This window comes from Maylandia zebra, linkage group LG11, assembly GCF_041146795.1.
Source record: "Maylandia zebra isolate NMK-2024a linkage group LG11, Mzebra_GT3a, whole genome shotgun sequence".
Lineage (NCBI taxonomy): Eukaryota > Metazoa > Chordata > Actinopteri > Cichliformes > Cichlidae > Maylandia > Maylandia zebra.
In genome coordinates, this window is record NC_135177.1 from 34,453,389 (window position 1) to 34,480,600 (window position 27,212).

The window sequence follows — 27,212 nt, forward strand, 5'->3', positions numbered from 1 at the left end:
TTGTCTGATCAACTTTATCCATATGCAGTTATTGCAGCTGCGTAACACGCTTCAAAGCAAAACTCCCACATCTCACATTTGTTCTACAGAAGTTATTTTTAATAAACACCTGTCAAATGAAAGGTTTGCTTCTGAGAGGCAGCATGTGAATCCTCTTCAGAAAACAACCAAGACAACTAACTGGAATGAGAGATAACATGTTTTTTTCTTAAAAATAAAAAATGAAAAAAGCAAAAAGGGTAACTGGGAGGGGAAAAAGGAGACCAAACAACAGAAATACATTAGTTTGTGCAACAGCAAATACAGCTGAATTATATACAAGCATATCTTTACTGAACATTCATCAACAGCTTCAACTATGCATGTACAATGAGGGCTCTCCTATCGGTTTACAGGAAAAGTGTTGTTTTCAGCTTGAGTTTAATCAGTCGTCACTATTTGTTCCAGTCAGCGCTGAGCAGCCAGTGTTTTCAAGTGCTACAGAGGTCTGCAAGAAATGGTAATGCAATACTTCAGATGTTCAGGAAATTAATATGGAAATTAGAAACTGTAACATGATAACATTCAGCAGCTTGCTTTCAGCTCAGAAATAGACGGACACTCGAGTTACTGTTTGATGTAATGAAGGATGAAAACGTCAAAGTAAGTTGTAAGAAATGAGTTCAGCTTGAGACGTGTTTATAAGACTTGTCGGTCTTAAAATAGCTGGTGGCTTTTTAGGAGAACAGTGCAGCCACAAAACTCTGTACAAATTTAATGAATATCTATCTTAGCTGCTAAACTTTGTATTTATAGTACATTAAACTGTTACTCTATATTGTACTAAAACAGACTGCAGCATTAATGTTATTGTTAAACTGAGAACTTATGTAAACATAACAGAGAAATCTAAATCTCAAACTGACCTGAATATGGAAGATCCCATAGCATGCTTTGAAATGCAGCTCAGGATGCCAGATCTGTCAACAGTATTGGATTTCTCCAAATATTGTAACCGTTATGAACAATCATTAAGGCTGAGTCTAGGGGTTCATCTAAAATTGTTAGAAAAGCAAGGCTTGAGACCAAAAGGTTGCTGGTTTCAATTCCAGTAACATCTGAGGATATGTGGGTGGGAGGAGAAAACAAATAAAATATGACGCTCTTCCATTCTTTCACCAAAAGGAGACAGTGTAAGGCCAGCCAAACAGATTTTTCAGTCAGGCCCGTCTTTCCACATCAATTTTTTTAATTATTACTCCACCTCCCTCTTCAGGGATCCCCATAAAAATCTTCTTTATAAAAGAAACATAAATTTGTACAAGTATTTACAAAGGGAAGGAAGGGGAGAACAAGGCATTTAGTGTTTGGGTTCTACAATAATCCACAAAGACATTGTTCCACATCCCTCAATCCAACATTCAAAACATTACAGGATTACAGGAGTCCATTTGGAGTGTTTTTTGTTGCAGTGTTCAATCTCAGCCAACTATCGCTTCAGGGCGTGATGTGTCCTGGGCCAGCCCAAGTCCCTGAGACATTAGCGTTTGACTTCTTAGTTTTTTGCTAACAATCTCAACTCGAGTCTGAATCACTGCTGTCTGAGGAAGAGGATGAGGAGGAGGAAGAGGACGAGTCTGAGCTGGAGCTGCTTCCGCTGAGGCGTGATGGCTGGGCGTGAGTCTCCACTGCACTCGGCTTTTCCACTGAGGAGAAAATAGCAAACAGAACAATGTTTAATGGATGCACCTGTACAAAAAGGAAGAAAGCACTGAAGTGTTTCTCTCAGCGTCTTTGCCAAAACAGCCCATACGTGCAAAACCTCACATTTCATCTGGTTTTTACAGACAATTCTGCTTCTACAAACAGTCTAGTGATGGAGAGTGTGAACCACTGGAGCCAAAGTTTCCTAAAACAAAAGAATAGCTCATTTATAGCCAGATGTGATATAATGGCCAGGGGATAACATGTAAACAGAAGTTAAAACTGCAACTCAAATACACACAGGGTAGAAAGACTGATAAACTCCAGGGGCCTGATGCATAAAACTCTAGATTCACAACTTAATCTGTGTAAACACAGAAATAGTATCTTCTTTCCATCTAAAGCCAGCTGTACACATTGTGCTCTTTTGCAAATCAAAAGAGGAAAAACCTTAAGATGTACAGCCTTAAATATAGTCTAAACGTCACCATAACAGGCTTGAATCGCTCTAGAAAGTGTGCACACGGTTTAAAAAGGTATGTTTTAGCTCAACACTTTCTAAATCCCTGCTTGTGTGGGGGCACAGGCGCACACATGTCTAATACTATGCATCCCGCTTCAGCACACAATCATGGTGTTTAAATACTTTGCCATTTTTCTCGCTCATTCTGATCTACACTCCTGGTTTAATCCCTCCCTGCTACTAATGCATTTACAGGCCGATGAATGTTCTTACTCTTCATACAATCTTTAAGCAGCAGGAGAGAAGAAGATACTTTAATGAAATTCAATTTTCAATTCAATTGTATTTATATAGCACTATATCACAACAACAGTTGCCTGTTATTGTAAGGTTAAGACCCTAAAATAATAAAGAAAACCCCTACGAGTGTTTCTCAAATAAAAGCCCATTATGGTATGCAGATAAGCGAAACAAAAGCCCTGTCCACACTTTAAAGAAATAAACAAACTGGTTTTCTAATGATCAGCAAAAGTCTCAGACACCTTCACACACATGAGGCATTCCATATTATTATGATGGCTTACTGTAGATTTACACAACCAAAACACATTTACATCTCAGAGGGATTTTTAAGGTAGTTTGTTACCAAGTATAGCATTATATGAAAAGACTGTCCTGACTATACAAACTAGAACACAAGTCAAATCCAACCGTTCTGTCTCTCCCAATTTAGAGTCACTATTTAACCTAACATGCATGTCTGGAGTACTTGAGGGAACTCGCACAGGGAGCAAAGGCCAACTCTACACTTGAAACGCTGTGCCATCTTCGCTGAATTATTGAAGTGCACAGTATTTGAGTAACGTAGAGAATCTGTAAGCTGCTCTGAAAACCAGACATGTTTGCATCCACACAGAAATGTGATGATGTGAGAGCTTACCTTTAGGTTTCGTGGGTTTCTTGACTGAATTGAGTTGTCCGCTGACATCTTGCAGCCTCCTCTCTAGCTCCCTCCTCTTCTCCAAGGTCAGCTCCTCTTTAGACTTGCCAATGCTGCCTTTCTTTGCTGCTGCAATATAAGATGATAAAAAGGTTGTTACAGAGCTGGGGACCAAACAGAAATACAGTGGTAAGTATACTGTGTCACACCATTTCTAAGTCAGTACTGAGTAGTGTCAAGTTAAATACAGAGATTAAATTTCTTGCTCTCTTTACTAATTTTAAGTAGCAGCTTAGTAGTGCTACGCTGAGCTCTGCAGTCATATCTACATGCTGTAGTTGTGACCAGTCACCAGGGGGCAGCGTCAAATATTTGAAGAAACTATCAACTTTAGCTACTTCTATTCACTTTGTTGGTGCTTTAGCTTAGCATCTGCTGCAGAGAGAAGTTATAACATACAAAGAAATGATTTGTAGTGAAATTAAGACTTTCAGTCTCAAGTCTGTCTCCATAGACTCTGGCCTTTACCCGTCAGGTTTTCATTCTGTGTAGCCAAAGAGCTAATCAAATACACGTCAACTCAGAACTTAATGTCAAGAGGAAACCTAGCCTCTCTGTCACTGACAGACATGAAGGAGGGCGCTAGATAGAAAGATTTGAGTGGAACACCGAGGTGATGTGGTTAAACTGTTAAACTAAACTAAACTACATGCCTGTCAGATAGGCGTAATCCTCTGCTACAGTTTTATTTCTCTTGTCAGTCCAGTCAGGGAAATATTACACACTATTGTCATGAAAACCAGATATTTTTGTGCAGGAAAACTGTTATTTTTCCTGCATTAAAACTAGTGTACAATCGTTTCCAAGTCCAAACTTAGATGGCACCGATTAAGGTTCTTAATTTTTTTTTTTTTTTTTTTTTTTTTTTTAAATATACATAATCTTTTCTATATATCAACTTATGTATCATTTGTTGTTAAGCACCAACCACTATGAACGCTCTTTACAGATGTTGGATGCTGTTTATCATGGAGCACTGAGATTCATCACAGGATGTAAAACTCTTGCCAACCATTGTACTTCATACTCTTTGGTTAACTGGCGTTCACTGTCCACCCACAGACTGTTGCATTAGTACATTTTCAGTCATAAATCAGTAATTTGTTTACTACAAGTGTATCTAACTTACTATGTGTCACCTGAACAGAGAATCTAGAGCCTACGCTCACAAGCTTTTATTACATTCATTACAAAAAAAAAAAAAAAAAAAAAAAAAAACCACAACTACTAGGTTCTTGTTTTTGATGTCAAAAACTTGTTTAGTTACAGCAGTACAATACATACTGGGTTTAGAAATGCAGAGGCAGAAAGTATCCACTCAGCCTTGTAAAGCCTCTTTCCAAGAATTTGATTATATCAACTGTGAGAGCCAGTATACGGTTAACTTTCAGGAATCAAAAGCATTTGTGCCATTTAACCTCAACACTGGATCAGGTTGTTTGACTTTGGGAAGTGAAGGGGCATTTGGACGCAGACGCTATCAGCCCTTAATAAGAATATATAATTGCCCTCCGTGTGTGGCTGCATGAGTCAAAACTACAGGTTCTTTCTTCAGCATCAACTTTACTCTCCAAGTTTAACAGTCTATTTTTTCCTACATAAGATGTACTTAGCCATTACAGACTTTAACATATGTCACATGTTAGGTACTGATAGTAGGTTCTGATACTCAATAACTTGTCAATTACAAAAACATCCAAGATATTGCTAAACAGGAATATGCTGGCGCTGTCTTGGTGGTCATTTTATCTACCTTGTTCAGCATACGGCTTACGGGGCTTCTTCCTCAGACATGTCATCACGTAGCGCTCGAGCTCTTTCAGTGTGGATGGTTTGAGTGTTTCAAAGTCAATCTCAATCTCCTCAGGGTTGGTGTCCCTCAGTGAGGGCTCCCTGGACTGTATGATGTGGACCACACGACCCAGCTTCTCGCCTGGTAACTTGTTGATGTCGAGGCTTAGCTGGCGCTTCTCATCGTATGACATGGGCACGATCTCTTCCTCTTCCTCCGAGTCATAGTGTGGTAACATGGAAGTGGCAAGTTGAGGGTAGAAAGGCTTCTTTGAAGTCCTGAAATAACAGAAGAAGAGCACAGCTATCAGCAGTTTTGCATTCAAAACATTTAACTGGTTGAACAGTATAATTATTTGTTTCACTAAACCCCAAAAAGGAAGTATGATGAAGATGAGATCAAGTTTAAAAAAAAAAAAAAAAAAAAACACTGGTGTGGTGGTTCACTCTTTATACTAACTTGCTGTTCTTGTTACTCTTCTTCCCCTGGCTTTTCTTGGCCTGGGAGCCACCTGCTTTGGCAGATTTGCTCTTCAACTTGCTGGGCATCTTCCATTCCTCAGAGCCTGCTCTGCTTCGGACTCCTCGATTTCGCTTCTCCAGCTTTTTCTTTTTCTTCTTCTCCTTTTTGTCCTTTTTGTCCTTTTTCTTTTTGGGCTTGACGATGGGGCCTTGGGAGAGAGCAGCTAGCTGCTCGTGCACGGCTCGGAGCTGAGAAAAATATACAAATTAAAGACGTTTTTGTTTCCACATTTAGTTTGATGCAACAAACACCCTCCAATACCTCAATAGTAGCTACTCAATATCTTACTTGTGTGCACACCTGGTCCTGTAATTCAGCCAAGCGATGTGCTCGCTCCTCCTCGCTGTCTGAGCTTGGGCTGCTCTCACTCTCCTCACTCTCGCTGCTAGGCTCACTCTCAGAGGTGGAGGAAGATGAGGAGGATGAGGAGGAGGAAGATGATGAAGAGGATGTTTGATGCCCACTCATGGACATGGCTGTGTGCTCCATGTGTGGTTCATCTGGCATCTTGGCAAAACGGAACTCAAAGACATCCTGAGACATGGGGGGGAAAAAAAGAAAAAAAAAAAAAAAAAGTTAAATGGTAAGAAAGGAGGAAAGTGAGTAATAAAGTAGCAAATATAACTGAAGAAGCCTCTGTGAGGGCGCCTGGTCCATGTAACTGCTGCTCACCTGTAGTTTCCGTGCCATCCCCACAACATCGTGATCAGGTGGATTGTACTTGTAGCAGTTTGAGAACATCAGTCTAACATCACTGGCAAACTGTTGAGCATCTCTGTACTCACGACAGTCCATCTTCCTCTGATTGTAAAAAACAGGAATTGGACATTTATTAGATTTTAATAGAAGATTTTTTTTTTCCCCACTGCATTTTACATTCACATTTAAAATCCTTCCCCCTTCTGTGTTTTATCATTTCAACATGGTATGTTTAGTAAAAAGAAATATTACTATTATAGTACTGCGAGCACACTTTCACGCATTCGAAGTCACCTTGATGGTGCTGAGGTCCATAGGACACTTGATGATATCGTGATAGTCATGAAGTCCGAGTGCAGCTGCATCCACAGGTGTGTAGAAAGGCCATGCATACGCAGCATGTTTCTTTGATAACATGTCCTTCAGCAGCCCACTGCAGTACCTCAGCTGCGGGCTGAGTTTTCCCTTCCTTGAGGGCTGAGGTTGAACAGAATCGGGCAAGTCCTTCTTGGGGGGTTTGATGGGGCGTCCGCTGCCAACTCTGCGTCCAGTGCCAGCCATCATTGGCTGGAGCAGGACAGGGCCTCCAGGACTCCTGACGAGCCCAATCCCAGGTGGGGTCTCCAAGCTTATGCTTCCCATTGAGGAGACCGTGTGCATGGACGTGTCATGGATTTGACCCCCGTGTCCCCCTTTCCCCAAGCCCACCATGTGCGGCGTTCCTGACATGCCCACAGTAGTGAAGCCCATGGTAGAGGGTGTGGTGGTATCTGCTTTGCGTTTTACACCTTTCTTCTATAGAAAGAAAAAGTTGGAAATTGTTGTGATCACTTTATTATGGCTTTGTTACACGGTTTATAATCCTCACAACTGAAATACTAAATCTTTAACAAAGGACAGTTTACTTTCACATTTAGTGCTGTTAAAAAAGAACTTAAGTGTTTCAACATCGATTTTGCATGCTAAAATCTAGATATGCAAATTTTTCTAATCAGCATTCTGTCTTACATACCTTGGTTGTGGGCTGTGTAGGAGGCAAACCCATAATGTTAGCTGGTGGCAGGCTTTTAGTTAGCACAGTCTGGGGAGAGTTGGCCAGCATGGAATCCCCCGTGTCTGAGGATGAGGGGGAGTAGGCTGACTGGGACACTGCTGGCACCTGCTGAGCCCTTGATGCTGGTAGATAAAGAATATTAAATTTAAGAGTTGCAATTCAGCTACACAACAACACCACCTCAATCATAAATGTTGCTTTCATAATGCCTTCCTGCTTGTAAATAAATACATCTTAACATCTTTAATTGCCAAAATATGGCTCAATCAAATTTGCATATCTAAGTAGAAGAACCGATAAGCAAGCAGACTAACGATTCTGAAGAATTCGACTACCAGGAACCAGTTCTTGGTAGAACCGGTTCTCGATTTCCATCCCTACTTACCAGAAGATTTACGACCTCTTCCCCTGCTGTTTTTGTTCCGAGGAGCTGGAGGAGGAAGTTCAACTTCCTCTTCGGGCATCTGGGCCACCTTCTGAAGAAAAATCTTCTCTAGGGATTGGGCCATCAGCACAATGTCATCTGTTGGCTAACCAGGGAGAAAAAAAAAAAAAAAAAAAAAGCAACACATGAGCACAAATAATATATAAGTACTATTTTTTGCATAAATGTCATTTCAGTTTAACAATAAAGGTTTTGTATTTTTTTTGTATATTTGTTAACAGACTGACAGGAACATTCATGCAATTTTAAAAACATCCCTTTTGATTGTTATGTGTAAATAGATCAAACAGATAATTACAGATTCTTGAAAAGAATTTCCTAAGATTAGTGCTTACATTTCATAAATAATAATATAAACTAAACCACTGTTTTCCCACATAAAGATGTTAACAATCACCATAGAAATCCCAGGCTAAGACACTTCATATGGTTATCTACGAGACAACTTAATGCAAAATGTAAGTTTGTATAATCATTGAAATGATCTGTTACACACAAGCCATTGCTTAATTTACATATCTAGGTTGAGTTGAATCTGCTTTGCAAAATTATTTACATGTAGCACATTTCTGCAGTCATTAGGCCTTTTGTCTTTCACTTTAAAATTTTCCCTTGCTTCCCTTAAGTTATGCTGAGGAGCACATGTAGTACATGTTCTCTTGCTATGAAGAATAGCAGAGAAATCACAGGGCATTTTGTGTAAAGTAAAGGGAAAGGGTGAAGGGTTTAAAAAAAAAAAAAAAAAAAAAAAAAAAAATAGCCTCTAAAATTTCTGTGCCTCTGCTTGGATCATTAACAAAAATACACACAACTTTGGTCAAGTCATTTAAAAAAAACAAACAAAAAAAACAAACAAAAACAAACACCAAATCTTGCTAGATTTCCCCACTGGTTTGCTAGAAATCATTAAACACTGTACTTTAACACTTATTTTTTCACTCTGAGCTGACAAAACACAGTTCTACGCCTGCTCAGTGTAAGATCACTGTGTTAATAAATGCAATCCAAAGGGAATGCTAGCTTGTGAGAAAGGAACAAATATCAATTAAAATGGAATAAATAACATGGATAAAAATGTGTTTTTTACCTTTTGACCTACCTTGTTGTAGATGTAGCAGTTGGTGAACATTGTGTTGAAGTCCTGTATGCACTCACATGCACTACGGTAGAAGTTATTTTCCAAGCGTTTCTTAATGGTCCCCATGTCCATGGGTTGTTTGATAATTTTATGGTAATCCTTGGGGAAAAAAATGCATTTTTTTTAAATTAATAACTTTTTAATTTATGGCTCTACAGAAATACCAATCCCACTTGTTTACTTGTTAAAGTGTGGACACCTTTTCCATAATGGTCCCAAGATGTTAAAAATAGGTTTTAAAAAAACCCCAAAAAACCTGAGATACAATCATCTATTAACAAACCAGAAAGGATCATTTATAATAGCCAAAAAATAATACAGAATATTGGATATTTATCTCAGCATCTGGAAGTAGACACATTCAAACTCCGAGTGGTTTATCAAAGCACTTGGATTCAACCCACCGGCAGGTTAAGCTTGTAGGCATCCACGGGCTCCTGAAAAGGCCAGGCAAAGTGGTGCCTCCAAAGAGACTTCATCAGGGTCTTCTGGAGGTACTGCAGCTGGTTTGTCATGCGGCCTGGTCGGGTAGGATCCTTCACTGGGGGCTGTGGAGGGGCAGGGGGACCCTGGGGCATTGTGTGGGGTAGGGAGGGGCTCTCAAAGTCCTCGTACAGCAGGGAGGGCTTACGAATGCGTTTTCCCGAGCTTGTGTGTTGGTCCATCATACCACCGGACAACCCAACCAGAGAGCTGGAGTGAGGAAGATGTAAAAGCACAGGAGAAGAATTAATGACAATGATTAAAAAAAATTTAAAAATTTAAAAAAGAGACCCTGCATCCACATTACAAGGAAAAGAAGGAAAGAAATGCTACCTTAATACCTCATGTGGAAAAAGCTGGCTGGCTGTAAATAAATTTTTAAGGTGGGAGAGGATAAAGAAGAAAAATATAAGACACCCCCCCCCCCCCCCCCCAATGGTTATCTAGGAAACCAGGATTTCATCTATAGGTTGCAACTTTTAGCACTGCCATGGGAGCCATGACTGTCCTATAAGAATGCTGCTGATAAGGCAATAAAGTCAATGTCATGTAATATGCAATTCAGCAAGAAACATACAGGCAGTCTGGATAATCTTCAGAAGTTTGGGTTCAGTTTCTTTGATGATGATGTCTATGTTTTGACCGTTTCACTGTTGCACTTTATCAAGTTGTAACAGAGAAACTACTAAAAAGTATAAGAGTTGTACTTAGCTAGATAAATCTTATAAACAATAGCCTCAAAGTCAAACAACAGTGACACGCTAGATAAGTACTTATAAACATGATTATCTTTTCCAGATAAAATGTTTCCTCTGGTTTTCCCCACACACAAAGGAATAAATGGAGGATATGCCAATCAATGCCTTACACAAGCACTGTGGTCTCCCCTGGAGATGCACCATAATAAACAGGGCAGAGAACAAATTCCCCCATGGGCCTTAAGAGAGTTAATTAAAAAGAAAGCAATCTTTTTGAGATATCAGCATCTCTGCAAGTTATGATCTCCAGTTTGGATGTAGTCCAACAACACCACGTTCCATAAAGAGCACTTTTCAATGCACCATGCGATGACAGAGGTCACCTAGTTCATGTAGTTAAAGGACACAGAAAGTCGGTCCTTTCTCACCTCCATCTGAGCACCACAGCTTAATACACACATGCCCTACTGACACACAAACAATGGCTAAGCCGATGAGCCGGTTTTCTACATCAAACAGAATACAAGCAGCACAAATAACTACTAAACAGCATTAAGGGTGCCGAAAAAAAGGAATTTGCAGAGTAGTAAACATAAGAACTTTTCTATTTCCAGGCAAATGTTTTAAGCTCTACTTACTTTAGTGTTTTGAAGCATTTAACAATTAAATGAAAAAAAAAACATCCAAATATACATCCAATAACACACACAGAGAACAAAAACATTCAGAATTGCTGTTTTACTGAAAGCATTTTAAAACTTAACGTGCTTTTCTCCAAATTAGTTCTGAACACAAGATTATGTGAAAGAAAATCTACCTAAAGTCGCAACATTTGTGCAAAAACACAAACACCGTTTAATTATCAACTTGGCTCCATGTGACTATTATGGCTTTAGTCTCTGTTTAGTAAAAACAGAAGCTGTTCTGTTTTTACTAAACAGAGACAAATTAGCGTAGGCTGAACAACCCGTCGTTATTATTTAGTCAAACTGATCAAAGACTCCTAGTCCACCAGCTGCTGATCGCGTGGTTGGACGCCCCGCCCTCGCTGTTTGTAAACACTTCTTCACAACGACAGAAGCCAATATCTGACGACCATAAGGGGTCCAAAAAGACACAAACGCCACATTTATTAAAGAGCACTGCTCGGAAAAGAATTTTTAAAAATTTTGATAAAACCCTCGGGCCATCAGGCAATTTCAGCCATTTTGCCACAGTCTCAGGGCGTTTGTTCACCAGCACAGAAGCTGCGAGCTGGAAGCTAAGCTTGCGAGCTAGCGGAGACAGACTGCAACAGCGCTTTATAAATATAACAATACACCTGGGACTGCCAAGCTGCAGTTAAGCAGAGGTTGTGTGTGGGGGGAAAGGGGAACAGTGGACGGGTTATTTATAACTAGTTTTCTTATATGATATTGTTTTACATTAGCGACAGCAGGTTGCATGAGCAATGAATGACACGACAGACAGACAGCCGGCGGGGAGCACCAGGCTGACCTAGCCGATGGAGATGCAGCTGTCATTTGCCTGCTAATTAGAAGCTAAACGCTAAAGAAAACGGAAATATAGGCTCCACAAAACCAGTGTGCAAATATTAAGATTCAGAGGACTTCAGAAATATGTGCAGAGTTGAGTCTCCTGTGTAAGCTAGCGTAAGCGGGCTGTATCATAAGACTGGCTGACGAGGTAGCGCTGTTTTGCTACTCGGAGGCTAACGGTAACGTCACCGTAGCAACAATGTGGTTTTTATTACATAATTCCCATCCTCACGCGGACTACAAAGCCCAGCAAATGTCCTCAGTTTGACCCGAAACACTGCGGACATTACCTGTCGTGAGGTGGGTTGACGGCGGCTTCCATTGGGGTGAGGGCGGAGTGTTGTTACGATCCAATTTTTCGCCGCTGTTGACGCTGCACTTCCACAAAACGCTCAGCGACCAACTCCGCAATGAAATGGCGACTAAGCGCTTCCGCTTGACCCTATATAAACCCCTCTCGTGGCAGTGCCGCGTCGTTCCTGTCACGTGGACGATGATTCCGCGCCATAATTGGCTGTAAGCAGGTGTCAGTCAAACAGCACAGTCTGTACATCTTGTACTCTGAAAATATTGCATGTTTCAGATTTTTTATACAGTAATGAGCTATCTGGCGTCGCACTGCGTTAATAATTGCTGTAATTTTCAGGCTAACGCTTCTCTGTCTATATGGATTAGTATGTTTTGTCCTCAAGAGAGTTTGGATTGTCATGCAGGTGATCTCCGTTTTATTAAACCCACTGCGGAATACCTGGGTAGCAACTGTATTTTTTTATTTTTTTATTTTTTTTGGTGAGATGTTTCCATTTAAAGCGGCACATTCATGAAATAACCCCCTTAGCTGCTTTGTGATTGATGCCCTCAAAAAAATGGACATCTTTTTTTCCAACTCCGTGACTAACCGCTTTAAAGAAGCTATGTTTAACAGTATCCTGCAGTCTAGATAGATAGAAAGACAGATACATGTGCAGTTTCCCAAAAAATAAAAATAAAATAAGAGGAGACTGGGATTGTTGACAAGCAGTGGCAACGGGTTTCACTCGTCACTGCTGCACCATAGAGCACATTCTCCAACAGACTGATTCAATGCCACAAGGACAGATACAATAAATCTTTTATGCAACACATCTGTATAGCGATGCATCATCTGTGCTTCAACAGTTTATTTCTACCCTGTACTGTGCGCACGACTTTCATTACAATGTACACTGACTGTAAAGTTTTTACGTAAACGTATTCATTAGTAAGCATTTTAAATTAAGTTTTATTTTTGCTGTGTTAAATAGATATTTAATATATATTTTAAATGGAGATATTTTTCTTTAACATATTGTTATTATTACGTAATATTACTTACATATTTGGGTTCATATTTGTTTTGCCATGTTGCATATAAGCCAAAATAATGGCATTTATATTCTATAATATTTAAGCTATTTTGCCATTTTTGTTGTCTCGAGCTAAATTTTCAAAACTTTTGTAGTAAAAAGGATAGACTGTTTACCTTTCCCTAACCTGGAGAGTTTTAACATATGCAGGATTGTGTTAATTGTAACTGGATGGACTTGGTTTGCAGTATGTTAACCATTAAAATTCGCATAGCATCATTACAAAGCTATGATTTGTTCATCTGACTAATAGTTGGTGAAACAAAGCTGTTTTTAAACCTTATTGCTCTGCACTCTCACGCCAGAAACCTCCATAAAGAAAGTAAACGTCGTTATGCAAAGGGTGCAAAACAAACCAGCTATCAGCTGTAAATGTCTTGTACACAGCACAGGGATGCTGAGTTCAGCTGTGAATCACCGATCAGCTGTTAGACCGTTTAACAATTTGATCACTTCGGTATTTATTGAAACAACTTGAAAATAGCATTGTTTCATCAGCTGTATTTTGTCCTACAATCGAAGCCTTTTATATAAAATCAGTCCAAATTTACCTACAAGTTAACCTTACTGTGTCTAGCTGCTTGAAGTTCTGTTCAGTTGAATGATATGGTGGAAACCTACACTTTATTTTATCCTGTACTTGTTAATGTTACACAGTGTAGTATGCTGTGATGGCTAAAACACAAAACAAGGGTAGATATTTGATGGAAATTCTAATTTGGACTCACTTTGCACTGTTGAAGTGAAATGTGGCATGATGCATTCCTTCACAGTCACACACACAGGCTGTATACCCCTGGATTTATTGTATTTTTTCATAATGAGCTGTTCATAGCAAGCTGGTGATAAACAAAAGTATCAAATTAACCGGATCTGTTGCTGGACTTGAAGTTTTCATCTTAAAATGGCCAGGTGATTTTCACCCCTGTTGCCTTAAAGAAGAAGACCACCCTCATATATTTTCCTATTAAAAACAAAGAGAGTCCTGCTGATTAAAACACAAGTTGCTGTTCAGGTTCACCACAGTGAGATAAAAATCTAAAAAAAACAACCCAATAACTACAGTACTGTGCAAAAGTCTCAGGTCACAACTCATTTCTTCTTTGCTTCCAAGGAGTCAGACATTCTTTAAATTTTTCTAAAGTGGCCTTAAGCAATAGTTCTTCAGGCTTTCTGGTGGAGTTTCAAAGTTTTCTTTGGACACTGGCTGCTTTTTCAGTCCAGACCTAGTACCTGATCATTTTCAGAGGAATATTTTCTTGTTTCTTTGTAAAGCCACTTAGTACTGATCATGGAATCTAAACAACTCTCATATGTTTGAAGTTTTTCAGTCCGGCTTTAGGCCGTTTCATAGCACAGAGACAGCTCTCATAAAGGTTATGAACGATATCCTGGTAGCGACGGACTGTGGTAAACACGTAGTGCTTATACTACTAGATATGACTGCTGCATTTGACACAGTGGATCACGACCTGCTGATCTCTCGTTTACAGCATTGTGTGGGCATTTCTGGCTTTGCACTCCTGTGGATAAAATCATATCTCTCAAACAGGAGCTTCTGTGTTAAGTTGGGCTCGTCATCGTCCTCTGTGGCCCCTCTGCCATGGGGTGTACCACAGGGATCTATTCTTGGGCCATTACTGTTTTCATTGTATCTCCTGCCACTGGGTGCGATCTTTTGTAAACATAAAGTTTCATTTCATCTATATGCTGATGATTGCCAGCTTTATTTTCCTTTCAGTCATTCTGATAGCTCCCAAATTAGACTCCTGCTTGATTGCCTTAGTGATGTTAAGTCATGGATGGCTCAAAACTTTTTAAATTTTAACGAACGTAAAACGGAAGTAATTCTGTTTGGCCCGAATTGTTCCTCTGATATCCCTGATGTTGACCTTGCTGCTCTGACCCCTCACCTGAAGAGCTCGATTACCAATCTTGGGTTAAAAATCGACTCTGCACTTACCTTTGATGGCCACGTGAATGGGGTGGTGAAATCGTCATTCTATCAACTCAGGCGTCTGTTGAAGGTTAAACCTTTTCTTTCAAGGCGTGACTTGGAGACTATTATCCACGCTTTTATAACCTCACGCTTGGATTATTGTAACTCCCTTTTAATAGGGGTTGGACTGGGCACTCTGACACGTCTGCAACTAGTACAGAATGCTGTGGCACGGTTTTTATCTGGTAAAAGGAAATTTGAGCACATTACTCGGGTTCTGGCCTCCCTGCACTGGCTTCCAATTGAATTTAGGATTCATTTTAAAGTTCTTTTATTGGTTTTTAAATCTTTAAATGGTCTGGCACCTGCGTATCTGTCTGATTTGCTGAAGCCCTATGTCCCCACTCATTCGCTCCGGTCAGCTGAGCAGCTGTTGCTCTCAGTCCCCAAATCAGGGCTGAAACTGAGAGGAGACCGAGCGTTCTCTATTGTGGCTCCTAAGCTTTGGAATAATCTTCCTCTTCACATTAGGCAATCGACATCAGTGATGGTTTTTAAATCCAGATTGAAAACGCATTTTTATTCAATGGCTTTTGACTCAGTGGTTGACTGACTTGTATTTTATTGTTTTCGCTAGTTTATTATTTTATCGTATTTATTATTCTTATGGTATCTATTATGTTTCTGTTGTTCAGCACTTTGGTCACCCTTGTGTGTTTTTAAAGTGCTATATAAATAAACGATGATGATGATAATGATGATGGAATCATTAGCATAAAAGATGTACCTAAGGCATGAGCCAGTGCTTTAGCTACACATAACAACTTAGTTTGGCCATGCAACAGGCTGGCAACCTGTCCAGCATGTACCCAACCTGTTGTCCTATGGAAGCCGAGGACATCTGACTTCTGAAATTCAAATGAAGACAGTGAATGTCACACCATAAAAATTCATCTTAATGTGGCATGGCTGATCAGCAGACAGTTGAATAAATAAAAGTTTGCCTGGTCTCCAAGTAACTAAAAAAGTGCAAAAAGTGTTAAATCATCCCTAAGTCTATTCCACTTGATGAAATTGGCTCTCATGTAGGTCAAACCAAAAAAAGAAAAACTAGAAATTCCCAGTTACAGAGAAGTTCCATTTGCTTTACCATCCTCGCCCATTAACAGCGCCTCAGATTAGAGCCCACATCAAAGCCTCCAGAAGTTCAAATAGCAGACACATTTCATCAGCTGTTGGAGGGAGACTGAGTGAATCAGGCCTTGAAGGTGGAGCCAGTACTGAAGGAGACCAGTATGAAGAAGAGAACTGCTTTAGCCTGAAAAAACATGACTTGACAACTGACCCATGTGAATCCAGACTTCAGCCTCATGAGTTTAACTGTGCTATTTTTGGTACCAGACACATTATCTTTGTAAAATAAAGGAAAAGAGATTGGATTTCCATGTGTGGCCCTCACTGTGAGGCACAGGGGACATTAAGACCACAGTCACGACTTAAATCCAGTTGAGTTAATTTGGGAATAGTTGAAAAGCAGCCAACAAGTTGTGCTCGGCTTATGAGGGAACTTCTACAAGAGTGTTAAGAATGCTGTATACAGAAAGAGTATGTAAAGCTGTTAACAAAGCAAGAGGTGGCAACTTTGAGGAATTTAAAATGCAAAACCTACTTTTGCTTTATTAACACTTACTTGAATCCACATGTTATTTAACAGTAATAATTTATTGTGACGTTTTACCATACAACAAAAGCGGAAAGCATAAGCACCCAGAACCTTCCGCAACAACTTAACGCTATTACAAAGAAAACATCTTTATGAGAATTTTTTTTTTTTACATTAATAAATCACACGCACCACAGAACAGCTCTGTTTAAAAGATTTACTAATGAAAAGTTGAATATTAAAAACAATGGAGCAAGTCATGATTTGTGTAAATATTTTTCTGTGGAAGCAAACAAGTTTGAACATTGAGTCGTAAAGAATCATCCATAAAGGGAAAAGTACAGAAAAATAAACAAACACACATAAACCCATCCAGAACATTTAGAAACACAGTTTTAAATAGTGCAATATAAAGTAAAGTGAATCTAGCTGCTTGATCTCTACATCTACAGTGTATGAAGCAAAGTGTATGAAGCAAAAGAGTGGGTGACCATGAGCTCTCTCAATCACACCCAAAGGGATATAAAAGCTCACCAGAGGGATGTGGGTTTGGGTGATGTGACAATAATAAAGAAACATTAATCTACCCACTACCACTGATTTTGCTAAACTGCTTATGGTACTGTGCCTTTTCTTTTAAAACTGTATGTCTGGATGTATCACAGCATTGGAGGGAAAGCTGCAAATCAATCATGGCTTGAAGGTTTATAATACAGATTTTTTTTGTTTGAAAATTTGATGTTTTTTTTTTAACCAAAAACTAGACATTATTGTTTATAGTTGCTTTACTCATTTAGATTTCTTGATTGAAAATGCATTATTTTATTATGACGGAGGATTTTTATCTGGACCGGTCTGCTGGTTGCATCTTTGGGACACGATGCAACTCTCAGGGACTGCTGAGTAGGTAGATAACAGCTTCAAGGACTTTAAGGTGCAACAGTCTTACTGGGTAAACTCCAGCAAACCTTTGTAATACAAGGGGTGGTCTCACTGCAAAAAAAATATTTACAATATAAATGTAGCCTGAGTTTTGCATCTTTTAGGCCTGGTTTAGACTTCTGCGGGGAATCTTTGTAGAGCCCACACATAACCTGCTTAAGTGGGTTAAACGTCATTGCCGGCATTTATGCCTTTGCTGGTGCATTATGTGTTAATTACTGTGTGGTCAAGTCCTGATGTTTCATATGTGGTGCCAGCTGATAGATATAAAATGTAATTTGGGGACTTTTTTCTCTTCTGGGTCGCTGCTATTTGTAGTGGTCAGTTTTTTTTCGCAGTCAGACATATTTGTCCTTCCCGTTTTTCACTTCTTTGTACTCATTCTCTCATGTCTATTCTGACAGTTTCAGCACTCCAGGAGTTTGCTGACATTTGTGAATCCTTACATTGATGCTATGATTATTATTCCTTATACTGAAGTGACCACTGTTATTCTTTCACTCGTAACTTTAAAAACTGCTGCGAAAAACTAGCACTCAAAATATACAGGAGGAATCGATGATGCTGAACAAGCCAATCACAGTAACTTCGGGTTGCATCCACCCAATGTGTAGTTACATTTCACTGGAGGTGCATGTCGGGTTAGGTTGCAGGGTTAGCAGGGGTTTATGGCTACATCACAGGTTAAGGTGTAGATTTCCCGCTGAAGCATAAATCAGATCTAAGTCTTAAAACCAGCAAGTCTGTTCCTGGAGTGCTGCTCACACTTCTCACTGCATCTCAATTCAATTCTTCCTCATTTCGGAAACAGCTCTTATTTTGCTTTTCCACCAGGCCAGCATAAAGGCCTTTGTTATTCATCAGCTCCTCGTGGTTGCCCTCTTCCTTCACCATCCCTCTATCGATGACAATTATGTGACTGGCCTTCTCAACAACACTCATCTTGTTGGATATCAACAGCACGGAGCAGTCTTTTGCTTGATCCGTCAACGCCTGGTGGACCTGTAGAGCACAATTATTATGGTTTTAAAGGAAAAACAGCTTTAAGAAATATGCAAAATCACTAAAGATGAAGAATTTCCTACTTGATATTCGTTCTCTGTGTCCAAATCACTTGTGGCATTGTCCAGAATCAGGACTTTAGGACGTCTGATTAAAGCTCGAGCAATAGCAATACGCTGCTTTTGGCCTCCAGACACCTGGCCACCCTTCTCCCCGGCATCTATGAAACAGAGGGATGTACCAACAAACTTTTGCTTAGGTAGGGCCTTAGAAAATATGAAATGTTGTGGTGCCGTTAAACGCTGAGATTCTGGGTCGAACCTGTGTCATATTTATTCGGCAGTTCCATGATGAATTTGTGGGCGCTGGCCAGATTTGCAGCCCTATGCATTTCCTCATCAGAGGCATGCTCGTAGCCATATTTGATGTTCTCTCGAACAGAGCGAGCAAACAGCACACATTCCTGGCTCACCACAGCAATCTGTGAGCAAACAGAACGAAGACAGGATATTAGTGACTGTGTAATATTCACAGCAGACTCTAAGCAGGGCCTTCAAAGAAATCAGCTGCAGATTAAAGCTAAGAAAAAGCACAAATAAGTATCCTTATAACAAGATAAGACAGATGACAAAGGAGTGAATTTAAACAGGAATTTGGAGGAAAAACGTTTAGTAATCTGTGAAAATGCTTCCCTGTCATCATTAGCTGAAGCTCAGGGGCTAATTTCATTCCATTTCCATTTTATACAGAATTCACAGGATTTATTTAGTATCTTTAACTTCAGTTTAGGAGTTAAATTTGTGGCATGAGGACTTGATAAACCCCTAGGTGCGAATAGCCACAGAGGTTGATGTTGATGATGTCTTTGTTCCCAGCTGAAGTTTACTGTTAGCTAAAACTAAACTAAAACTAGGTGTAGAAAATACTTAGCTGAAATTAAAAAAATAAATAAAATACACTTATATAAAAAGGAAAGAACTGAAATAATTTTAGACACTTGAAAAAAAAGGAAAATATACAGGAAATGTATTTTGTTTTAGCCTTTGGTCAAACTTGTCCTAACAGTGAGTCTGATGAGGGTTTGATGCATACAGTTACTGGGACGGTTGGTGTCCCTGTGACTGCGAGTCAGTTACTTTCATAATAACAAAAACCTAGCAATGAAACTGGTCAATTTTAATTGTAATTATATTTATATTAAAAATCCACTCTGGGAACTAAGGGCCAGATATACTAAACTGGGCAAAATAGCGTGTGAACGCAGTCCCCAAATAGTAAAACAGTATTCGTAGGAGTAGTTACTTTTTCTGAGCGATGTACAAAAGTTGTGTTGTTTTCTAAATTTGGATGCAGTCAGTTCATTTAAATATCAAGCACAAAAAAAGATAACTTTACGTGCTTGATTAAAAAGATTTTCTCCCTATGTTTTGCTCCTTCAGTAGGGGACTCCCAGAAAGACATACAGAACAGGGTCAGTCACAAACTCAGTTCTTACCTCTTACTCGCAGTCGCTTTGTAAATACCAACAGCACTTTATTTTAAACCAATTGGCACAAAGTATTAGTAAATCTGGCTTTAAATGAGATTAAACTAAATTGAAAAAAATAACATGAAGAGAAATACTAGTTAGAAAATGCAAAACAATAATACCTCTGCATTTATTTCTTCTAAAAAAGATATAGTAAAATTTGATCCCAGTAAAAAACATAAAAAAAAATAATATACAGAAACATATGGCCCTGAAAACTATCCTCAGTGGGTCCCAACAGGCTAAAAGTGTTTACTGTTGTTTTTCCACTGTGATCAGGTCTTTTAAAGCTAAAATATGATGTTATTGACCTTTCATCTTTTTAAAGAAGAAATGTTTAGGCATTAAATCGATCTTCTGAAAATACTGCATGCAGAACTTGCATCACACTTAATAATTTTAGAGCAACAGCTTAACAGCTTATAATTTAGCTTTATAAGCAGTTTTTCCCCCAGTGGCCAAAAAAAGACCCCACTTAATGCAGCTTTAAAGGTGCATTCTGGAATTTTCTTGTAAACAAACCAAAGAAATGTTTGCGTTGAGTGTTTCCCATGGCACCGTTAAGCACAAAGATTATAAATAAAAACACAAATGGAATTAAATATCTGATATTCACAAACCTTGTCATGTAGGTACTGGTCTTTGTAGCTTTTCAGTGGTTTGCCATCCAGGAGAATCTCCCCTCCTATAGGCTGGTAAAACCTCTCCAGCAGCTTCACGCAGGTGGACTTCCCTGATCTATTAAGACCCACGAGGGCAGTGATTTGGCCTGGCTTTACCTCCAGAGATATATTCTGGTGAAAGAGGTATATTTTAAGGAATGCTTTAACTTGAAGTAAAACATGCACAGGACAAATTAGTACATACCTTAAGGACGAGATTTTCTTCATTTAATTTTCCATTATATGAAAATGTAACATTTTTGAATTGAATGTGTCCTTGAAGATTTTCAGGGGCCAAAGTACCATCTGGGGGTACTTGAGGTTTTCTATCCAAATATTCAAAGATCTTCTCAGAGGCTCCAATTGCTTTCTTCACTTGTGGGTAATATCGCATGACAGCCTGAAAGAGAAGTAGTCATGAATAAGAGGAAAAAGTGAGCATCCATTTATGCTTCTTCTTGGTCGATGGCTCACCTCAACAGCAGAGGCAAACTGCAGCTCATAAAGGACAAACGACACAAGATCTCCACTGCTGACGGCCCCCCTGGTCACAAGTGTGCCCCCGTAGTACAGAATGCATACCTTCAAAGCTAGGGTAGTCATCTGGAGAAACAAGAACAACAGCTTACAGAGTGATCAACTGTAAAATGAGTTACATTAAGTATTAATGAGTAATTGACCGTGATGCTGAAGTCTACATTTACAGTGTACCACCTTGGTGTACCCTCTTTTAGATTTATTGAAATTTGCTTTGTGTGATTTAAAGTTAGAGCCCTTTATGCACTTCCCTTTGAAACAAGAGAATATAATAAGCACCAAAGATTGCAGCTGGACAAATGTTTGGTATCTGCTACACTCCTTAACTGCTTATTGTGTGATATAATGATGGGTTTGGCCTCTTAATAACAAGGCCTATATATATTCATAGGTGCGAGAAATGCACTGCTTAACATCCTCTGTCAACAAAGACACCACCAGAGGTCTGAACTTACAGCACAACAGCAGGAGCAGGAGTAGGCAGGTTAAAGGTCAGATCTGATTGCATTTATGTTTTCGCATGCACCGAAAAGCACAATAGATCCTCTTTGAAATTTATAATCAGATTTCACCTTGTGTATTTATCTCAGTTACAATTTCTAGCTATAAAAACAACAAATAAAAGGTGTTTAAATGTCTTGTTAGCTGCCTTTAGACACTCCCACTGCCACATATTCACACAAGTCAGGCTAAACAAAAACTGCAAATACTCTGTAGCATAGATCAGTGTTCAACTCACACTGTTAGCCCAGGTAGAAGCCGCATAGGCAGCTGCCTCCTTTTTATTAAGGGCGTAAGTGTCCTCCAGGCGCAGTCTGTACTTCTCTGTCTCACCGTCCTCATTGGCAAAACTCCTCACTGTCTTCATGTTTGAGAAGGTCTCTGTGGCCACCTGGTTAGCCTTTGCCAGTGACTCTTGAACTTGCACAGCAATAGTCTGAAATATAATGAAAAATTAAACTACACAGTTTGATTCAGTAAAACAAGACATATTTTATTGATTTGTCACTATTGTAACTGATCAGAGGAGATTTGATCAACAAGTAATTAAAGCTAAATTTTTCACATCACCTGGTGGAAGCGTCCGGTGAGCTTGGGTATGACCCAGATGATGGGCAGCCCCATGCATGTGAGCAGCGTCATTTTCCATGACTGGCTCACCATGTAGAACAAGAGGAAGCCGAAACGAGCCGTGTACCACATCAGAAGACTCAGCTCCTCGCTCAGAGCTTCACTCACGCTGTTGGTATCAGTGGTAATCCGTGACACCAGTTCACCTAACAGTACAGCATGAGTCTTCTTAAAGGGATCGCATTTTAAGTGTATATATACTTCTTTTTTCTGGATTATTTGTAACAAGTTCACAAAACTTTTTAAGAGGAAACTGAGATTGGCTTTTAGGGTTTTAGTTATTAATTAATGAAACATTAATCTTGTATACAGTTTGTACATAATTTACCTGTTGAAGTGGCATCAAAGAAAGCGATCTCCTGTTTCAGCACGGCCTGGAAGACGACTCCCTGCACCGAGGTGTGTATGCGGCTCATGGTGATATTGTACGTGAGGTCACATATAAACTCGAGCACAGCACTGAGACATAAAGCAGAGGAAGAGTTACACTAAAAGTACATAAAATATTATTACAGCCATATCTTTAAGCTTTTGTTAAGCTTCTGTTGTACACATATCCTCAGAAGTGACTGAAACTACACTACATGGGTTGGAGCAGGAGCTCGGGTGTAAAAAGCATCCTAGGTTAACGCTGACCATCCTCACAACACTCTTTCAGTTCATTTCTGAGTATTAAAAAAAATCCCTGAAATTTTTAGCAAACAGATCACATGTTTTTTATTTATTCTAATTAAATTGTTCTGCGTTAGTAAACGGAGAGAACCTTTTAAAAACCAACTTTAATAACCAAAGAAGACAAAGGTTGTATTACCTGGCAATGGTCATTAGTGTCATGATTGTAATGGCCTCTGTGAAGGCGTCAGGTGCTTCTTCATTCATGATCCAGTCAGCCATGCGTCCAGTGTACTGAGGAATAGCCATCTCACCTGAAAGCAGGTGTTAACATTATCACCATACTGATCTTTGGCAAAGCCCAACTGCCAGGTTAACTTTTACATTCAGCAGCGTCAGTGGACTGTGATTACATTTCAATTACAATTACAATTGCCTACAATTACAGTTTCATGTTGCTGGCATTATTACAGATATGCAGCTAGTGCTGCAGAAAACAAGACCTTTTTTCCTATACTTAAATTAACAGCATGAGGACAATGACACGAACACAATGATAACTACAGGATATAATTTCAAAACACTGTAGTGGCAAGAAGGACATGCATGCTTTAATTTAAACGAAAAGAGGCGTATTACGCTTTAGGCTCCAGATTTGTATTCTTGGACTCCACACATGATTCAAAGTTCACAATAATCCTTATTTATCTTATACTGGGCCTTAATGCAACCCTCTAGGTAATTCACTGTCTGGAACGGGCACATTTATCACCCTTCTCCCTCTCTTTAAAAAACTATCTGAAACCGAGTCTGAAGCATGACATTCTGCATACAGGGTTTACTTTCACGTATGCTAACCTCATTATTTGCCACTCTGATGATGTTTACTATGAGAATACACAATTGTAATACTATAAATACGATGGAATGAAAGAAGCGCAACAGACCCCACTTCAAAGGTGTTATTTCACATACCATAAGACGAGAGAAAGACAAGTATCAGCACAGCAACAAAGCGCCAGAAAAAGGGCTGCATGTATCCCATCAGTCTCTTCAGAGAGGCCCCAGTCTCCTCTTTTGGCTTCTGAGATGGTGTCCTCTTAATAAAAGATGAAATGTACTGGCCCCAGGAGATCAAAAGAGATGACACATACCGACTCCAGTAGAGCCAGGCCACTAGTGTCACGATATAACCCTGTAACACCTGCAGGACAAAGGACAGGTTTAATATAACCATTACACGTGTGTTTAGTTAGCTTAGATGAAATAAATTGGTTTTGGTCTCAGATCTTGTTCCAGGCTGAGTATGTTTTATGCATTATTTTTATTTTCTGCTCAAAAAAAGTTCAATTACACTGGAAACTGTTCAATTATCTGAGAGATCTACTACTAGAAATCTAATAAACACATATAGAGAAAAAAATTATTCACTTTTTCATTATATTAATGTGTAAATGTGTGTTTTGTCTGCTGATCAGACTTAAGACATGAAAGCAACAATTTATGCATCCCATCCATGCTGGCAGCAATCACAAAGTTGTTAAGTGGTTTCTGTCATGAAACAAAAGAAGAAGAACTGAAGACCTCCAGGGTGGCAATAACAGTGGTAAAGGAGGTGGCCACAAATAGCAGTAACACAGTTTAAAAAGATTCCAAGTAAAAATAGTATAAAAAATGTAGATTATAGATACATTAACAAATACTTGTATTCATACTTCTTATTTCAGCTAAATGCTCCTGATATTTTCATTATCTAATATATTTGACTGTTCTTACTGATACTGCAGTTTTAACTGGCACTTTTACAACTTTCTGCTGCAGGAGAAGTTACTGATATAGAACAATAAACTTCAACTCTTATCATAAGATTTGTGTGATGCATTTTACACTTCAAAGTAGCTGGTAAGAATCCTGCAGTTCACAGATAGCTATTGCACGTAAAGAAAAGCACATTTCTTATTGAGATATGTCCCCTCAAAGTGCATTAGGTAATGAATTCATATTTTCCTTCTTGCTGCTCACCAAGGTTGCACATATTGTAGCATGGTAGGCAACAAAACACATACACTCACCCTCTCCCAAGAGTGCCACCCCCACAGTTCCTCCATGGTGGACTGCCCCAGCACCCAGAGAAGAGTAGCGTACACTGGGAAGTGGAAGCAAAGGACCCCTAAGCTCTGGATCCCCTCGAAGCTTTTAGTCCATGGTAGGCTTCCAGGGTAGGTGAAGGCCAGGAAGGCAAGGAGGGAGGCTCTGGTCAGGGCTCCTACCCATAGGGTGATGAATGGATGAGAGAGTAGGAGAGGCGAGAGTTGGGCCAGGCGGATGGTGTGCACCACACACACATCCAGGCACACGCAAAGCACCGGGAAAAAGTAGCTCATCTTCTGCATTACGCACACACTCTGCAAAAACAAATGACAGAGACAGCTGAGTATTAATATCAGCAAAATATGCAAACATGCAAAAACATAAAATAAGAATGATCTATGTGTCACCAGTGGGCAAACTTTTTTTAAAGCAACTTTTTCAGCTTATACTCATATATTAACGCTATAACGCACCATGCACTAGTCTTTGTACACTAGAGTATTTCCTTTTCCCCCTGGAAGAGTGACATTACGTCTATAAGTGTTGGGTGGATGGGACTGACGGATCAAACATGATCAAACATCAAACACCAGGCCTACATTTTGAATGCCCTTTAAGGACAATGGTCCCTATTTACTTTCACTTTGCTGCCGATTGCATTTACTTTCATTTTCTGCTGCCCTGATGATTTCTTTGAAATGGCTCCGTGAATAAACCAAACATCACACACAAACACAAACAATTATGGCAAATGTTGACACCTACTATCATAAACAGCATTGATAGCGTATACTACATGAGTTTACAGGGGATAGCAACTGTTATAATTACCCTTAAATCCAACCTACTTACTCGGTTTCCTTGACACGACCTATTTGCTTCGACGAACGTCCCAAACCTTTGAAAAACTCGAATATAACCTCAGACCAAGTAAATAACGTTAATTTAATATCTACAAACCGGCAGCCTGTTCAGTCACGAACCGATAACCACTGACTGGCAAAACTGAAACCGAAACTAACTATTTATAGAGCTTTTGGAATGGAAAGTCCCACATACGTCCTCCTACCGAAGACCAACGACAAACAAAACTTACCTTTATTTAAACCGTGACGTTTTTATTTCAACATTACTACTCAGAAAACTTGTTTTTGAAGAATAACTTCAGTGTGTGGAGTGCCTGCTGCCACCAACACTGCAAAGTTGATAGGATGTGCCTGATATGAAAATCAGTCCAACAGCGACCCCATGTGGCGAGGAGGTACAATTGCATGAGCTTTTTACTCGTTTTAAATGAACAACAGCTAGAATCACAGTAATTACATAAATCGCTTGGATATATATCTTTATACTTTCATATATTTCTTCATTCATTCATTCATTCATGCATTCTGGTCCCAGAAGCAATAGTAGACTAAATAGCTATGTATATTGTTTTGTGATGTAGTTTTGATATATATTGTTTAATTATCTTTACTGGTTTACATTGAGTGTAAACCCATCCAATAATAGCCACATGAACCTCCTCTGAGGTATTCCTCTTTTCATCCTGCCTTGCGGCTGCTTATTTGTTGCCTGATTTGCCTGCCTGACGGTCACATGTTGTCTCTTGCCTGGTCTTGGACACTGAAACCCCCAACAGAAACTTTGAACTCCCTGACAGTTTCCTTCCTTTCCCTTCTTTCCGGTTTGATGGCTGGAAAAAGCAACGCTAAAAGTGTTCCTACTATTTTAGGAACCCTCTTTGTAAACCCCTGTAAACCACAAAGCATGTGTTTGCTTTGCTGTTTATTTTGAAAAAAATAAAAAGCAATAAAATACATCTTTGGTCAATTTCTTACACTTCAGCACTTAAAAAACGACAGATTTATAGTCCTTTATTGCATTAAAAAACTTTTAGTTTAAAAGTTTTAAGTTTAAAATGTAGAATTCTAAACTAATTCAAACTGGATTCAGCCAATACAATATCCCTTTTTGTGTTTTCACTGTATTCTAGTTTCTATGTCGGGAAATATTTTCGAAATTTCTACTGCAGCAGCACTTTTGGGATAATGATTTCTTTAAAATGTATGCAGCATGTTTATACTGCAGTTCACTGAGGTTAACTTTGGAGAAAATGAAGCGTTTTTAGTACCTAGTAATCATAACTGTTAATTAAATCCACAGTAATCTGTTCAAAAGTAGAATGCTTTACTAAATGAAAAA

The 27,212-nt window shown here is 39.3% G+C and overlaps 2 protein-coding genes across 9 annotated transcripts; both read right to left on the bottom strand.

The window, feature by feature from the left end:
* Nucleotides 1-215: 215 nt before the first annotated feature.
* Nucleotides 216-11,947, bottom strand: brd2b (bromodomain containing 2b). 7 transcript variants are annotated; one of them, XM_012923940.2, is made up of 12 exons: nucleotides 11,806-11,947; nucleotides 9,201-9,489; nucleotides 8,758-8,895; nucleotides 7,599-7,743; nucleotides 7,172-7,335; nucleotides 6,454-6,954; nucleotides 6,133-6,261; nucleotides 5,761-5,994; nucleotides 5,398-5,648; nucleotides 4,900-5,216; nucleotides 3,087-3,212; nucleotides 216-1,685 (listed from the first exon to the last, which is right to left on the bottom strand). In XM_012923940.2, the coding sequence occupies exons 1-12, from the start codon at nucleotides 11,835-11,837 to the stop codon at nucleotides 1,555-1,557; spliced, it is 2,457 nt and encodes an 818-aa protein (XP_012779394.1). In that variant the 5' UTR covers nucleotides 11,838-11,947; the 3' UTR covers nucleotides 216-1,554. The 7 variants fall into 7 exon arrangements, with proteins under 7 accessions (XP_012779394.1, XP_012779395.1, XP_004568593.1 ...); XM_012923941.2 differs by having other exon boundaries at nucleotides 5,749-5,994; XM_004568536.2 differs by having other exon boundaries at nucleotides 3,087-3,215; nucleotides 5,749-5,994.
* A 4,758-nt stretch (nucleotides 11,948-16,705) lies between these two features.
* On the bottom strand, nucleotides 16,706-26,218 carry tap1 (transporter 1, ATP-binding cassette, sub-family B (MDR/TAP)). Of its 2 annotated transcripts, none has more exons than XM_004568539.3 (13): nucleotides 26,104-26,218; nucleotides 24,989-25,321; nucleotides 23,892-24,120; nucleotides 23,116-23,230; nucleotides 22,633-22,763; nucleotides 22,245-22,450; nucleotides 21,913-22,110; nucleotides 21,111-21,239; nucleotides 20,842-21,036; nucleotides 20,595-20,768; nucleotides 18,768-18,927; nucleotides 18,530-18,666; nucleotides 16,706-18,446 (listed from the first exon to the last, which is right to left on the bottom strand). In XM_004568539.3, exons 2-13 carry the CDS (start codon nucleotides 25,307-25,309, stop codon nucleotides 18,225-18,227), a joined length of 2,217 nt encoding a protein of 738 aa, XP_004568596.1. In that variant the 5' UTR covers nucleotides 25,310-25,321; nucleotides 26,104-26,218; the 3' UTR covers nucleotides 16,706-18,224. The 2 variants fall into 2 exon arrangements, with proteins under 2 accessions (XP_004568596.1, XP_004568595.1); XM_004568538.3 differs by lacking the exon at nucleotides 26,104-26,218 and adding an exon at nucleotides 25,860-26,014.
* Between the last annotated feature and the right edge of the window lie 994 nt (nucleotides 26,219-27,212).